This window comes from Elgaria multicarinata, chromosome 3 (assembly GCF_023053635.1).
Source record: "Elgaria multicarinata webbii isolate HBS135686 ecotype San Diego chromosome 3, rElgMul1.1.pri, whole genome shotgun sequence".
Taxonomy (NCBI): domain Eukaryota; kingdom Metazoa; phylum Chordata; class Lepidosauria; order Squamata; family Anguidae; genus Elgaria; species Elgaria multicarinata.
In genome coordinates this window covers 62522633-62538084 of record NC_086173.1, presented here as the reverse complement: position 1 = coordinate 62538084, position 15452 = coordinate 62522633, and the positions used below count along the sequence as shown (strand labels likewise).

At 48.9% G+C, this 15452-nt stretch overlaps 1 protein-coding gene across 4 annotated transcripts in view; it reads left to right on the top strand.

Annotated features, from left to right (window-relative positions):
• The window catches only part of STXBP2 (syntaxin binding protein 2), a 40336-nt gene extending 28553 nt beyond the window's left edge, over positions 1 to 11783 (top strand). For 3 of the 4 annotated variants that reach the window (XM_063120474.1, XM_063120476.1, XM_063120477.1), the window contains 11 exons: positions 1056 to 1186; positions 1331 to 1438; positions 1840 to 1897; positions 2689 to 2754; positions 4519 to 4599; positions 5036 to 5174; positions 5978 to 6084; positions 6760 to 6855; positions 8279 to 8364; positions 9566 to 9726; positions 10927 to 11783. In XM_063120474.1, coding sequence (XP_062976544.1) covers positions 1056 to 1186; positions 1331 to 1438; positions 1840 to 1897; positions 2689 to 2754; positions 4519 to 4599; positions 5036 to 5174; positions 5978 to 6084; positions 6760 to 6855; positions 8279 to 8364; positions 9566 to 9726; positions 10927 to 11006 — 1113 coding nt within the window. In that variant the 3' untranslated portion in view covers positions 11007 to 11783. The remainder of the gene's footprint in view (positions 1 to 1055; positions 1187 to 1330; positions 1439 to 1839; positions 1898 to 2688; positions 2755 to 4518; positions 4600 to 5035; positions 5175 to 5977; positions 6085 to 6759; positions 6856 to 8278; positions 8365 to 9565; positions 9727 to 10926) is intronic. The other variant, XM_063120475.1, reaches the window with a different exon arrangement.
• Positions 11784 to 15452: the final 3669 nt, after the last annotated feature.

Here is a 15452-nt window from a genome sequence, read left to right as displayed (position 1 = left end):
CAGCCCACTCCCAAGCTGCTGCTGCATTCATAGAACAGAAGGTTTTATGAACTGAACTCTGAGACTTGCTGGCATTTTGCCTCCATAGTCAAAACTGGTTTCTCCCAAGCACAAGTGGCATTCCATCATTTCTCATCACCAAGCTTTGCTGTGCTGTGGCTACTCTCCCAGCTGCCATGTTGGCTTCCTCCAGGCTGGCTGCTAGTAGGTCTCCTAAAAGATTTGCCCGCGGGGGGGGGTTCCCCTCCCTCCAAGCAACCCCTAAAGTGCTTTTGTCAAATGGGCATTGGAGGCATCGTCTCCACCACAGAGGACAGGCAGCCTGTGGCCCGGAGAGACCGGCTGTTTTCCTTTGCACAGCCCAACCTGTTTGGGTTAGTGAGTCATCTCTCCTAATGGGATTTTGCACTGTCAATTGGGAAAGGATTTTGTACATTTGAATGATTGCATTTCTGACCATGCCCCCATCCGCGAGCGTGCTGGAGAGGTTGCACGCAACTGGTAGCTAGTGCAGCAGGTCAGTTTGCCGGGGATGAGTGGAGGAAAGAGGCCCTGGGGAGCTCCAGTATGCTGCTGCCTTCCTTCCTCTGGGCTTCTTGGTGCCTGCAGCAGTGCTGGCCTTAAATAATTAACACTCCAGTCCCATGGACAGGTACTCACAAATTCAGCTCCGCTGAGTTCAATGAGAATTACTCTCAGATAAGTATGTATTGCAGAGATGCCGAACTTCAGGCCCAGGGTCCAAATCCAGCCTTCACGGGGGTCCCCAGGTAGCTGCACCCCTTCCCCTGACCACTGATCGTTTGCTGGTTTCCTGGCTGCTGTGCAGTTTCTTCCCCCTGTTCGGGTTGAAAGAGGTTCAACGTGCCCGATGTCTCGGATTGCAGCCCAGATCAGTTGTGTGATGGTTCATGTGGGTTTCTTAAGACTGAAGAACGTGTGGACAGGTTGCAGTGGGTCTACTTGGCCTGGGAGAGAATAGCAACAGTGCTATCGATGTGCCAGGTGCACAAAAAGGAGGACGTGACTCATCTCCCCTCTTTCACTGCTCTCAGGGCCCCGACAAATCTCGCTCCCAGCTTCTGATAGTAGACCGGAGCTACGACCTGGTGTCCCCACTTCTGCACGAGCTCACCTTCCAGGCCATGGCCTATGACCTGCTCAACATTGAGAACGACACTTATCGGTACGGGACGTGGGCAGCAGGGGTGAAAGGGCCAGGCTGGAAGTCAGTGGCAGATGATGGGGGCTGCCTCCTCCCTGAGATGGCAGCCGTGTGTGTGTGGGTCTTAGCCAACCTCTTTCTCTCGCCTTCCTTCAACTCCTCCAGGTACGAATCCACAGGCATCAGCGACTCCAAGGAAAAAACGGTGCTCTTGGATGAGGACGATGACCTCTGGGTGCTGCTACGCCACATGCACATTGCTGATGTGTCCAAGTGAGAACCTGTCCTCCCATGTACACCTGTGTATATATTTACACATGCGCACAAACCCACCTCTCCAGTCACCAAATGAGACCCGCCTGTGATTTGTTTTAAACCGATGGCATCGGTAGCTGTAGCCCCACTTACCAGGTCCATTTGGGTTGCCTCCCATGTGTCCATAGCTCATCCCAATCAGATGATAACAATAAAATGGTAACATCCACCACCACTCCTCCAATGCTCACACCCTTCCAGCTGCAGGGAGCCCTGGCCTTTGCAGACTACGCGGAGCATTGTTGTTTGATGTAGAGGCTGGAGGTTTCAGGTCCAGGGAGCTGAGGGCCTTCACTTTGGCTCTAGTTCTGTGCAGAGCCAACTCCAGAGCAGGCCCTGAATGTGCCTCCCTTTCACAGGAAAGTGACGGAGCTTCTGCGGACCTTCTGTGAGAGCAAGAGACTCACCACAGACAAGGTGAGACTGCTGGGATGACACCTGTTTATTGTACTTCTATCTTCTGGGGAGCTTGGGAAGGCTTACATATGGCTCCACAGCAGTGTCTCGTCCAGCAGCTTATTTACTTCATTTCATTTCTCTACCACCCAATAGCCAAAGCTCTCTGGGTGGTTCATAAGAATTACAGACCCTTACAGGGTCAGACGTGCTTAGCTCAATGGCTTCAGGCCATTCTTTGGCTCTTCTGGGCATGGGAATTCGCCTTCCCAAAGTGGGTCTCCCCTTTGCAGTGGGGACAAGGATACTGGAGCAGCCTGGCTTAGGGGAAACAGCCTGTGGGGGGAGGGTGCAATTAAAAAGGAAGGCTTGGCCCTGGAAGGGAGGGCCAGCTGTGAGGCTAGAGCACTTAAATGCATGAAATGAGGGAGCCTTGACTACCGCTCCCAGCATTCCTGACCATGGTTCATACTGACAGGGACTGATGGGAATTGGACAACTTCTGGAAGGATACAGCCCCAATCCCGCTGTAGGCAACAGTCTTTCCCACAGTGAAAGTCTTGGAGGAGTTCGGCAGGACAGAGTGGAGTCATCCATAAGAATAGGGGGCAGAGGGTTCTGTCTTCAGCTCCATGGCACACCTGGAGCGTACTGGCTGCTCCAGCAATTTTGAGCTTGGACCAGCTTAAAGGAGTTGGGGTCCGCCAGCCTGCAGAGCTTTTAGGGTGAGAAAGATTGGAAAGTAGTTGCTTTTGCTCACCATCTCTGACGACGCCTGGTCTTGGCCTTGCCTTTTGAATGTCCCTTTCTAGGCCAACATTAAGGACCTGTCTCAAATCCTGAAGAAGATGCCCCAGTACCAGAAAGAACTTCACAAGGTAAAGGAGTCCGGGCTCACATGGCAGTTTTTTGTTGTTGTTTGAATATCTATACTCCCACACACTTTCCACCGTAGCTACAGCTCATTTTAAATAACAATAACAACCATCACAGTGCATTTACCAGAATATTGTTTCGTTTGCTTCTAAGTGGCACCGGAAAGCTGGGGGAGAGCAATTTGGGTTCCCAGAAGAGCAAATTCCATAGCCTTGTCTCCCCACCCACCACACCTTGTCTCCCCAGAAGACCAAACCAGGCAGGTTCCTATGGGAGCAGGCCGGCCTTACAATACTCCTGGTCCCAAACTGCATTTAGAGCTGCAAAGGTCACAATCGTAACTTTGGATTGAGACCAGAAACAAATTGGGTTTACATTTGGGCTGCTTGTTCTTTGGGGAGCCGATTATGAAAACTCGGAAGCGTAGAGGGGCTAGTTGAATCTGCAGTGAGAAGTGGGGTAGGGGTGGAATAGAGAGGACTGCATACTAGCTAATGTAAAAGGTAAAGGCCCTCTTGGGCCTGGAAACCAAGGACATAATGCCTATTCTGCAATTTGACTTCTGCAACAAGCACAGGAGCTCAGCATATTGGAACCATCCTTCCCTTGGGTGGCTGCCAGAAAATCCTATGGGTCGTCCCCACCCCACCCCACCCCATTCCTGGCACCTTGGTTTGCTTGGGAGCATTAGTGGGCCTGAAGTTGAGCTGTGGTGATTTCCCTATAGAAAGCATGCAGTTCTTCTTGTGTTACCCAGAGCTGTTCTGCTGTGTGCCATACACTGGCTGTGGATCAGTGCTGTGTGATTGCACGTAAGAGCAGAAACACCAGAGCATTTCTTTTCATGGGGCCCTAATTCAGCATCCTGAGAATTTATTTATTTATTTATTTATTTATTTATTTAAAACATTTGTATCCCGCCCTATATCACTAGGATATCAGGGTGGCATACAGATTAAAATCATACAATATAAAACAATAAATATACACAGCTAAAAACAAATTAAACCATGAATCAAGTTAAAACCAGTTTATAATTCAAAAGCAGTAAAAACAATTAAAACAGTTAGAACAATGTGTGAGCTTGGTGAATTTAACCATTGAAGGCTTTGTTAAAAAGCCATGTTTTCACTTGGCGCCGGAATAAAATCAGCGTTGGTGCCAGTTGGGCCTCCAAGGGGAGGGCATTCCACAGTCGGGGTGCCACCACAGAGAAAGCCCTGTCCCATGTCCCACCATAACGAATGTGTTGCACTGGTGGGATGCGGAGAAGGGCTCCTCCAACAGATCTCAAGTCTCGGGCAGGCCTATATAAGGAAGGAGAGGCTCTCCCTCAGACAGAATGCAGCCTGTCTTTCAGCAGACGGGTTTCTCGCCCTTTGGGCTGTGAAGGTAGGATGGAGAGTATGGGGGCAATATCTGGTGAACCTCCCATCGCTATAAAGGAGGCTCAGGAGGGTTTTCCAGGGCTGGGACCGATACTCTGCCCAGTAGAAACAGAGTAAATTATGCAAAATGAATAGATTTTTTTTAATTTGCATAACTACTTCTGATCACAGGATGTGGTTAATTATTGCAGGATACGCATGGCCCTGAACTAGAGTTTTATGTCTTCTGGAACATCTCCTCAGATTCCACCTTGCCACTGGCTGTTTGTCATGGAGGTGGGAGGGGGATTGACCTGGGCGGGAGGGAGAAGGAGTCACCTAAGGCTGGCTGATGAGCATGTTGTCCACTCCCTACCCTCCTCCTCTTCCCTCTTGCAGTATTCCACACATCTGCACCTGGCAGAGGACTGTATGAATGCCTTCAAGGGCACAGTGGAGAACCTGTGTGGCGTGGAGCAGGTGAGCATGTTGGGGATCGCTGGGAGATGGGAGCAATGAGAACCCCCAGGCTGCCGTAGGCCCTGGTTCAGGCCATGTATATGCAGAGCCGCCTACACCACTGTGGCGTAGTGGCTAAAGTGTTGGACTGGGAGTCGGGAGATCCAGGTTCTAGTCCCCGCTCAGCCATGGAAACCCACTGGATGACTTTCGGCCAGTCACAGACTCTCAGCCCAACCTACCTCACAGGGTTGTTGTTGTGAGGATAAAATGGAGAGGAGGAGGATTATGTACGCCGCCTTGGGTTCCTTGAGAGGAAAAAAGGCGGGATATAAATGCAATAATAAAATAAAATAAATACGTTTGGTTGGTTAAAGCTCGGCTGTCGTGCGGGGGCAGCAGCCAAACAGAAGGGACCTTCCCACTGTTGTCATTGTTGTGGTTGTCTCCCTCCCAGGACCTGGCCACAGGTGCAGATGTTGAAGGGGAGAAAATCAAGAACCCGATGAAGTCCATTGTGCCGATAGTCCTGGATGCCAGCGTGGAGGCTTTCGACAAGATCCGCATCATCCTGCTGTGCATCCTCCTCCAGAATGGTATTTCTCATCCACAGCCATCACCCGCAGGGGCTGCAGGAAAGGTTCTGCCCAGGGAGGAAAGGAAGCGTGGATTCCATGGCGCCCGAGGCTCTCTTTCCCCCTCCGCCTCTCCAGGCTTCCTCCGCCCAGCCATGTTCCCCCAAGGGTCTCACCTGGTTTCGGCCTCCCTGTGGTTGCCTTGAACAAAGCTGAGGCATGTGGAACCTGAACTTGTGAGGCTGCCTGTTGTTTGTTCCCATCCGCTGGAGCCTGGGAGGCTTTCTCTCCGCAGGTATGGGCAGTGGAGGTGCTCTGGTGACCTGAGGCCAGGTATACAAGCTGGTGCACAAAATTATTATTATTTATTATTATTAATTATTAATTTCTTAGCCGCCTCTCCACTTGGATCAAGGCAGGGAACAGTGAATATAAAACACATTAAAAACTAATTAAAAACATAGCATACATGATTAAAACATCCTACAAACATTCTAAATAGCTGCAACCCAGCTGTTTTAAAACCCCTGCAGCCCACCCACCTCTTCTGCTTTTCCTCCACTCAGCAGTTAACCCAACAATGAACTGGGTTAACTGCTGGGTTGTTGAGCCCCTAAATAACCCAGCAGTCTGGGTTTGGACGTCACGCTGAGCAGGAGCCTATTGTGGGTTGCTGAGTAACAACAGAAGAGGCTGGCCTGCTCTCTCCCCCTCATGCCTGACAATCCTTCGGTTTTTAAACAGATGGCTTGTTGTTATGTGCAAACCAGGTTATAGAGCCCTGGAGCGCCCATTTCTGAGCTGCTTGTATTCCCTCTGCGTAGGCATCAATGAGGAGAACCTTACCAAGCTTATCCAGCATGCCAACATACAGCAAGAGAGGGACATCCTCTACAACATGCACTGCCTGGGTGCCACCATCATGCCGGAGGTACGTCATCCCCATGGCTGCCTTGTCAGACCCACTAGGCAGGCCGCTTATACCTGAGCTGCTACAGCCGGGGCAACTTGTATTGACCATCACCGACGCAGTTGGAGAGCCGGCATGGTGCGGTCGAGTGGCTGGAGTGGCAGACCTGGGCTGGGGAGACTCAGGTTCAAATCTCCAGTCAGCCATGAAGCTCACTGGGTGATTTGGGGGCAGTCCCTGACACTCAGCCTAACCTAACTCACAGGAAGGATAAAATGGAGAGCAGAGGAATCACGTAAGATGCTTTGAGTCCCTTGCAAGAGGGGAAAAGGCAGGATATAAATGGAATGAATGAATGACAATTCTTGGCAGGGGGTGAGGGAGTAACTTCTGGATTTCCTGTTGATTAAGGTGACTCCCCTGAGGGAGGGAAAGATACACCAGCTCTTCTGTCCGTGTGTGTGTGTGTGTGTGTGTAACACACACTTTTCTCAGTCTATTCTCTGTTCTTTTCCTCTTGCCTTTCTGTTTTGCCAGACCAGCTGGAGCCGATTAGGTAAGCCACTTCATCTCTCTCTCTGTCGAGACTTTCTCACATTCCTGAACCTCTTTCCTCTCTTTCCCTCCCCCACCCCCACCCCCGGCACCTCCTCCAGTGCTGCTGTCTGTTTTATTTACTGCTTCCTCTGCTCTCAGGACACCGGTGGACACATGAAACCTGCGAGGAAAGTGCGATTGGAACCTACCTACCAGCTCTCGCGATGGATTCCCATTCTTAAGGATGTCATGGAGGTATGCAGAGGGAGTTTAAGAAGGGAGGGAGAGGTTAACTTTGTGCCACCTGCCACAGTGACTTTCCCCAGAGAGCATCTCCCCCTGGAGGCAGAGCAGTTGTACAGGAGCAGCCCTGTGAGGCCGCCCAAGGTGTAGAGATCAGGATGGGAATTTCTGGGACCGACTCCGCCTTGATGATCTTCAGATTTTCAAATGCTCCCAGTTGGGCAGTGTAGCACACATCGAGGAGCATGGGATGCATCGTGGTAATGGCAAGGGTGTGTTCCTCTCCCTTCTCCCTCTGCCCAGACTGCATCACCAGTTGTGTGGCTGGATTGCTCATCCTGTGCTGTCTCTCTAGATTGGCCGGGGACTGCTTAGGGCCCTGCTCGTGCCTTTGGCAGTGTTCAGGTGTACACTGGGAAACATCTGAAGTGCTCTATAAGGCAGTCTCTATAAGGTTGTCTCTATAAGACAACAGTGCAGCTGAAGTCACCTGGCCCTTTGGTCTGCCCTTTCTTCTCACCACCATGAGTGACCGAGTTTGACCTGTGCCCCTCTCTCCTCATTCCCACCCTCCAAGCCCTGGTCTGAGATGGTGGCTAGTGTTTCATTTTTGCCTTATTTGGGGGCTCCCCTTTGTGACTTCCCTAGGTGTGGTGTGTGTGTGTGTGTTGTATTCCTTCTCAGGGGCCAGGCTGTCCTTGCTGCCGTGGATCCTGTTACTCTGACTGTTCGTCCTGATACTGCGCTCCTTGAGGATTTTGGAATAGGCCGTTGACCCAGCTTCAGTCCGATAGTTAATCCAATCAAGGGAGCCGCTCACCCACCCCAGGCAACTCCAATGTAGCTTTGGAAGCTGGGCTGCACAAAACATTAAGCTCCCACGGGAAAAAGTCAACAAAGGATTAAGCTGAAAGTCCCTATTAGGAAGCCATTACCATGTTGTCATATAGCCCAGGCCTGGTGTACAGCCAGCCTGTGTGCCACTCAGCTGCTAGCTGTGCAGCGGTCTGTTTTGGAGGAGGGTTGGCAGTGTGGGTGGGATTTAGTTGGGACTTCTGCTTAGTGGCTGAGGGGGTTCCAAAAGGACTTCCACCCTGGAGGTGAGATTTGGGAGCAGCAAATGAGTTTGGCATGTCCTTGCATCTGGAAATGGAGGGTGAACCAACTATGATGGTTCAATGTGTCTTTCATATTATCTGTCCCATGTCCCCTTCGGTACTCTCAGGTCTGCCTCTCTGTGCTGTGGGAACCACCTGGTGGAATCCAGCCTTGCCTTTGCCTCAGGACTGATGCATGGATCACCTTTTCTTCCTTGGCCTGTTTCCTTGTTTTGTTTTTAAGAGTCAGATCGGACTGTGTCTTGAGCCAGGCAGTTTCTAAAAGGCAAGAACAAAGGAAGCTGACTTCCTTTCTCCCTTTGCTCATGTTTACACAGGACGCCATTGAAGACAAGCTGGATAAGAAATTGTGGCCTTACGTGTCCTGCCCAGCCCCAGGCCCCTGCTCACAAGCTGCTGTGAGGTGAGTAAAGGTGGCAGCGTTTTGAGGTGGCTACTCCCTCATACACGAAGCCCGGGGCTTGGGTCTATGCTCCAGTGTTTTATCTCCAGTCTCTTCTTTTGTGGGGAGGGTGGGATGTGTGCAGAATAGAAGAATCCATATGACAGCTGCGTCTTCTAACATCCAGGGCAATTTGGAAGCTAGGCCGGAAAACTATCTAAACCAAGGCAAGAAATGGTCATGAGGGAACCTATTCTTGTGTGAAGGCCCTTGCTTCTCCTCCTGTCATGTCTGTTCCTGCTTAAAAGCATGTTCACCACAACATGGTAGCCACACCTTGAGCAGCTGCAGAGTATAGGGTGGGGATGGCCTTTCTTCAGGCACTGGGGAAGGAAGAGTGATGCCACCCAAATACATTGGGGGGAATTGCAGGGAGGAATAAGAGAGGCAGATAAAATCCCCATGAGTATGTGCAGCAGAATCAGGTAATGGTTGCAAGTTGAAAGAGCAAACTGCTTTTAAGGTGCTCTTTTATGGATTCTGACATGTCAGTCATCATAGCTGTATAATGGCCAGATATGACACTGGACCGATTACAACATGGGGAAAAAATCAATACAGCTGCACCTGAAACTGTGAAGGCTTTCTCCACAAGAACTCCACTTGTGTGTGTGTTGTACATTCTGGTTTTCATTGTTTCAGATTTTGTTTTCTTTGTAAACATCCTTTGTAAGCTGTCCTTTTTTCTTTCCCTCTTACATACACAAACACAACCTGGGGCAATGTGTTGCTCAGGACCAGCCCTGCTATTAGGCCGAGTGAGACGGTTTCCTCAGGCAATAGTTGCACTGGGTGTAGAGTGGCAGCGAGGTGTTGGAGGGACAGAGCGGCCTGTGCTGCCCAGCTAGCCCTGCACTCTCCTGAGCTAGGCCTTCTGGCTTCAGGTGCAGTGCAGGATGCTGTCTTGTTCACAAGTGTTGGCAGCCCATTCAATTTCTGTACATGGAGGGGACGCCATCATGCCCTTCCCCTCAGCCTCCAGAACATCTTGGGCCGGCCCCAATGTTGCTTGTTCCTGGGGCTGAGGTTGTGTGGGAAGGAGCCGGTCTTGCTGGGAGCAACATGCCCAGCATGGAGGGAAATCCTCGTTTTTCATGGACTGCTTGTCCTTGGCCCCCTTCTCGCAGCTTCTCCCCGTCTGCCCACGTATTTCTTTCTCCAGCAGTGCCCGTTTTGGCCATTGGCACAAGACCAAGACGGCAACCGAGTACCGGACAGGGCCGCGCCTCATCCTGTACGTGCTGGGGGGCGTTACCATGTCCGAGACGCGCTGCGCCTATGAAGTCACGGAGGCCACGGATGGGAAGTGGGAGGTGTTGATTGGTAAGTGTGCTGGTGCTGGTCTGGTGCGGCCCAGGCTAAAGCCAGCTCTTTAAGGTGGGAACCATTTAGGCAGTCAATGATTTAGGAACCATGCGTCCCCAGTGAAAAAAGGGATGGTGCCACACTTATCCAAGCGGATGGGTTACTTGATAGCACCTCTTGAAAGGGATAACTGCTTGGGTCAGGGATCCAAACGGCATGCAGCTAGCAGCAGAAAGCAAGTTCAGATGCGTTTTCTGGGACTAGGACAATGAACACTTCTAGTCATGACTGCTTTGGGTTGAAAAGTGGTATGCAAATAAGCAACGATGATGGGTATGGGTGTTTCTAGACTGGCAATCAGAAGACATTGGGCAGCTCTTTCATCTTTTTTTCCCCTAAATGGATTTTCTGCATTAAGAAAAAACACGGGAGAAGCACAAATAGAAAATGACAGCCACATCTGGACACAGGCACACACACTGTAAAATTCCATGGATGGGGCAGGGCGATGGCACCATAAAAGCCTTGCCTGGAAGCACCCAAGGATGTATGCAATGGGGATCGTCTGACCCTTCTACAAAATAAACAGTTCTTCCTGGTTGAGGCTTTGCTGCGGAGAAGAGTGGGGGCCGCTGGTGCTTGCTTCTGGACCCAGGTTTTTGATCAGAGAATCGTAGAGTTGGAAGGGTTGCCCAGCTGCCTCTTGAATGCCTCTAGTGTGGGAGAGCCCACGACCTCCCTAGGTAACTGGTTCCATTGTTGTACTGCTCTAACACCTATATTTTATTGACTTTCTGGACATGCTTGCTAACGGGTATCACTACATCTTTGTGTGTTCTGAAGCTCTTGTGGGGGTCACAACAGCTCCACACTAAGCTGAGATTGACCTGAAAAGATGGTTTGCTATGCCTCTCTAGACACCTTGGCTGTAGGTAGCAGTTGTCCTAGGCGAATCTTTTGAGAGGCAGCAACATTCCTCAGCAAAGGTCCAGTAGGTGGGAGGTGATGATGATGATGATGACTTAGATACTGGGAGTTGGGGTTGGGGTAACATGTCTTGTTCTACCTGTGGAGCAAAGTGTGACCTGCTCCAAAAACTATAGCGCTGTCAAAGATTTTGTTTGTGACTGCCCCTGGGTGGACAGTGCTCCCGCCATACCTGAGCTGTGTGATGCGCTCTGGTGTTAACCCTGCCAACCTTTCTTCTGTGCTGCACAGGCTCATCCCACATCCTGACTCCCAAGCAGTTCCTGGAAGATGTGCGCAATCTGACTGAGCAGACTCCACTGAAGACATAAGGTCATCCCTGACCCCTAAGAGACTGGCTGACAGCAGTTCTATTTATCTGGCCCTGATAAAGTTTTTCCCAACAAGATGTCTTCTTTCACATACCTGTTTTTGCTTCTGCCGTTTTAAGACTTGCCCTCGGCCTGGCCCCTTCTTCAGCCAGCTATCATGAAACGAGCCTGACGTTGGAGAACCTATGTAATGGCTAGGCTGAAGACAAGGGGCCAGCCGTCTTGTTACGGGTCCCTTATCTCTCACTGTGGTGAGGTTTCTGGTTGCACTTTATTTTCTGTTCCCCTCTTCCCTCCATCCCGTAAAATGTGGGAGAGGAGTGGCAGCTGCGTACGTGATGAATAAGCACCTCCTGCAATGCGGTTATTTGCTCCCTTAAGAGGGATTTTCAGGAAATGAGCTGTGATGGCTCCTACGTACATGCCTTTGCAGCTGTCTGGGCTCCCCCAGTTCTTTTTTTCTCCCAAAGGTAACTGACCACTGAAAGATTACTTTTTGTTGTTCGTTTAGAAAAAAAAAAGTTTTCCAGACCATCCGCCTCCCAATTCTCATTGGGCAAAATATGAAACATCAGAAGCAGGAACCGGTCCTAGATGCCCAGGGCTGCAAGCCTAGCAGTTGCACTAACACCTGGTATGAGATGAGAGTGGTTGATATTTTTTAAAGGATCACTGAAGATGTGTATACAGAAGGTGGTGCATACTATTTGTATGCCATGAATTATACAGGTCTGCTCAAGAACCCCAAAATCTTTAAAATAAATGTGAAAATTAAAATTGACTGCATTATCTAATCTGTAAATCAAACTCAAGCTGTGATATTTGGACAGTAGTACAAACCCAAGACTGTATCTCAAGGCAACACTTGAACAGCTCTCTCATGCCCTCTCTCATGCACATGATGTGTTCTTCTATTTGTCGCCCTGCCCCTTCATGTAACATGACAGAAGCCCAGTTCAGAAATACTGCAAAATCACGGTTTATTGTTACTGACATTCTCCTCCCACCCACCCATCCTCAGGTTAGTTTAAAAATGGAAGCTTCCAGATTCCATGCCACATCTGAACATGGTGAACATTTAACTAGTGGTTAGTGAAGTGGTTAGTGAAGAAACCAGTGGTTAATGAAGAAACCAGGATCATAAAACAACAGTTTGATCCTGGCTTATTTGAACAAACCATAGTTTAAACTATCCAGATTTAGATGTAAACTAAGAAAACATAGTTTAAACTAACCGAGGTTTGAATGTAATGGGGAACTCTGGTTTACTTAAGAGTGGGAATTGGATACTTCTGATATTATTGTTTTATGGAAGAGGTAACATGCTTGTTCATGTAGCGCCAAGCCATGGGTTAGCATTAGGTCCAAAAGGGCCCAATATAGAGTCAACCAAATTATTTCATTTTTTTCATCATTGCAGATGGTGAGGCTCTCTGGAACAAAGTTCCAGAGGTGTTTGAAGATAGCTCCACGATTTATGTAGTGAACACGCTTGCTGCATGTAGGCCAGAGTTACTGCTGTTTGTGCTGCACAATCTAAAGTGTGAATGACACAGTATGTATCTGCACATACCCTTATACAAATGTGTGTGAAGATACAGGTATGTCATCTACTTTCTGCATTGTTTGCTGCATAAAGTATAGAGCCAACTTGGGAGCAAAATTTTGGAGGTGTTATTTACATGTTACATTTTGTGTGTGTATAGTTAAGTATTAGGAGTGAACGTTACAAACAGGTGTCTCATGTTCGTGACGGCAGCAGTGAGCCGGGATTGATTCTAGCAGCCTGTGGTGTGGGCACACTCACTGTCAAAGGTGGCTTGGCTGCCATGTGAATTGGTCTTTGCTCATGCCTGCTGGATCCATCCTTCCTCCTAGCTCTTGGGGCCTGGCTTCTTTCAGAGAAACAAGAGCTATCTAACTGTTGCTCACTTGCTGCCTGGCTGCTGTCTATCAGATGTGCGATGAAAGGGGTTGAGACCCCAGTAGCCGAGTAAGGCATGTTTACATGATGTCCGGCTGCGTATCTGCCTTGGACACCCCCAGCCCAATCTGCTCTGCGTGGAGCTTTTAGTCCTGATCCCTGCTTGGGAATTATCATCTGCAATTAATATCCATTTGGATAATTGCTGTACAGCAGCTGCCATGTGGGTGGGTAGTAGATTGGGGGGGGTGATGAATTAGTACGGATGTTGCGAGTCCCTAGTGCCTGGATGGGTTTCAGCCCAATTGTGAGGAGGAGGCTACATAAGCCAATAACATACTTATTGATTGGAGCTTGTTCTTCTAAAGCAACCTTCCCCAACCTGGTGCCCTCCAAATGACTTGGTTTACAACTCCCAACATGCTTGACCATTGCCCATGCTGGCTGGGGCTGATGAGAGCTCAAGTCTGAAACATCTGGAGGGCTGTTCTGAACTCATGCAGCAACAAGTCTCCAGAACAGGAGATGAACAAGCAGTCCTCCCCACTGAGCTGTAGGCGTTCTGGCTCTTGAAATACCTACAGCCAGCGGGGCATTTGGCATCATGACTTGACCAATCAAAAGCTGGGCTAAGATGGTTTTTGAGGTCTTGGTTTATTTGTTTATTTATTTAATTTATTTATTTATTACATTTTTATACCGCCCAATAGCCGGAGAATTGTCATCCCAAGGATGACAATTCGTCTTCCATATCTTGTTCAAAACACTTTGAACACATTATCCAAGGTAAATCCGTACAGCAACCTTGTCAGGCAAAGGTATGGTTTGTGATGATTGTATAAGGCACAGATTGCATACAGGACTGGAGAAGGGCTTCTGTAAGGAAACACAGCAGCAAAACCATCATAAACCCAGAAGTGGATAAAGAGCAAGCCTGGGGCGTGTTTCTTCCTTTCTCTCTCGATATCCTGCAATGAAAATGGAAGTCTTCAGAAAATGAAAGTGTAACCTCTGCCTCCTGCTGCATTTTTGTAGGGATCCTCAACAAAGTGAAAACTTGGTACCTCCTGCGACGCAGGAAGCCTGGGTCTCCCGAAGGGAGTGATGGGGAGTAGCGTTCGCTGTTTTCACAGTTATGCAACTGCTCCCTAATGCCGTTTAAAACCTTGCAAGCAACCACTACTGAAAGCTGTTTAAAGAGTGACTTGTTCCATTGCTTAAATTTAAACCTCATTTCCTGATTACTGGACAGGCTCCAGCAACACCTCCCAGACCCATCTGCTCTATGCCAGCTAGCTTGCGCTGGGGAAAAATAGGGATGTTACTGACTACATGATATGCGTGAATTTTTTTTTGAGATAGTAGCATTTGGGGAATGCCTCTTTCAAACCACTGCTGATATCTGAATAAACCCAAGGAGTCTATCCAGTTTGCTAAAGCAAGTATCCCTGCCCGTAGTACCAGGACTTTGCATTTGATCTACCTTGCCTACTCTAGCTCCTTGAAAAGGAAGCTGTTGGCCATGAATAGAGAAGGAGTCTGGAAGCCCTCTCAGTCCCTTAAAATGGAGCAGTGTTCATGATTTATATCAAACTCTTATGTTGTGAAGTGTCTTGCAATCAATTGTGATTGCTCTCACAACAGTCCTGTGGGGTGAGTCACTTCTTTTCGTTTTACAGATAAGGAGCCTGAGAGCTACTTGAAGAGAGCCACACATTCAGTCTGTGGTAAAGGTGGGGCTCTTGAGGCCAGATCTTGGATTTAACCCAGCTTGCTATCCACTGGGTTGCATCATCATATTCATGAAATCAATGTTTCCTTTATTTGCAAGTCACACAGTTCTTGGATGCTGAAAAATAAAAGGTGTGAAGTAGCTCTTAAAGATCCATCACACCAGGGGTTAACACGCTCCCTACCTTCATGTTTTAGTTCCTCAGTTACTTCCTCTTTTCAAAAGAGGAAGTACAGAACGAGCACGAGGCCTATTGAGTCCGCTGTTCTAACGGCGCTGTTTCTCCTGCACATAGCAATTCCGAGTTTAAAAATACATCAGACTTAATGAGGGTTTTTTTTTGTCGTGCATGGAAGGCCAGAAAGTGCGGAAGGCGTGTGGGATGCAGACGATGTCACGTGAGGGACCTGAGCAAACTCCATGAGTGCCCAGTAACGAGCGTGCAATAAAACACTCTTCGGATGGAGCTTTTAGACTTCAAACCCGTAACCCTTTCCATCTGACAATCACACAGCCAAATTCAACAACTGTTGACTTGTTAATTGTAGTTCTAGCTATCACTCTTTCATTTCACACTCATTCTCTCTCAACTGATCAAAGGCAGATGTCTAACTCTAAGGTTGCTGTCATCCTAAAGCAGGACCTTCCCTGCCATTCTAAAGCAGCCTTCCCCAACCTGGTGCCCACCAGATGTATTGGATTGCATCTCCTACCATCCCCAGCCAGCCCAGTCATGCATGAGCACATGCATCACACCTGCACAAGCACATGCACAACGCACACACACTTT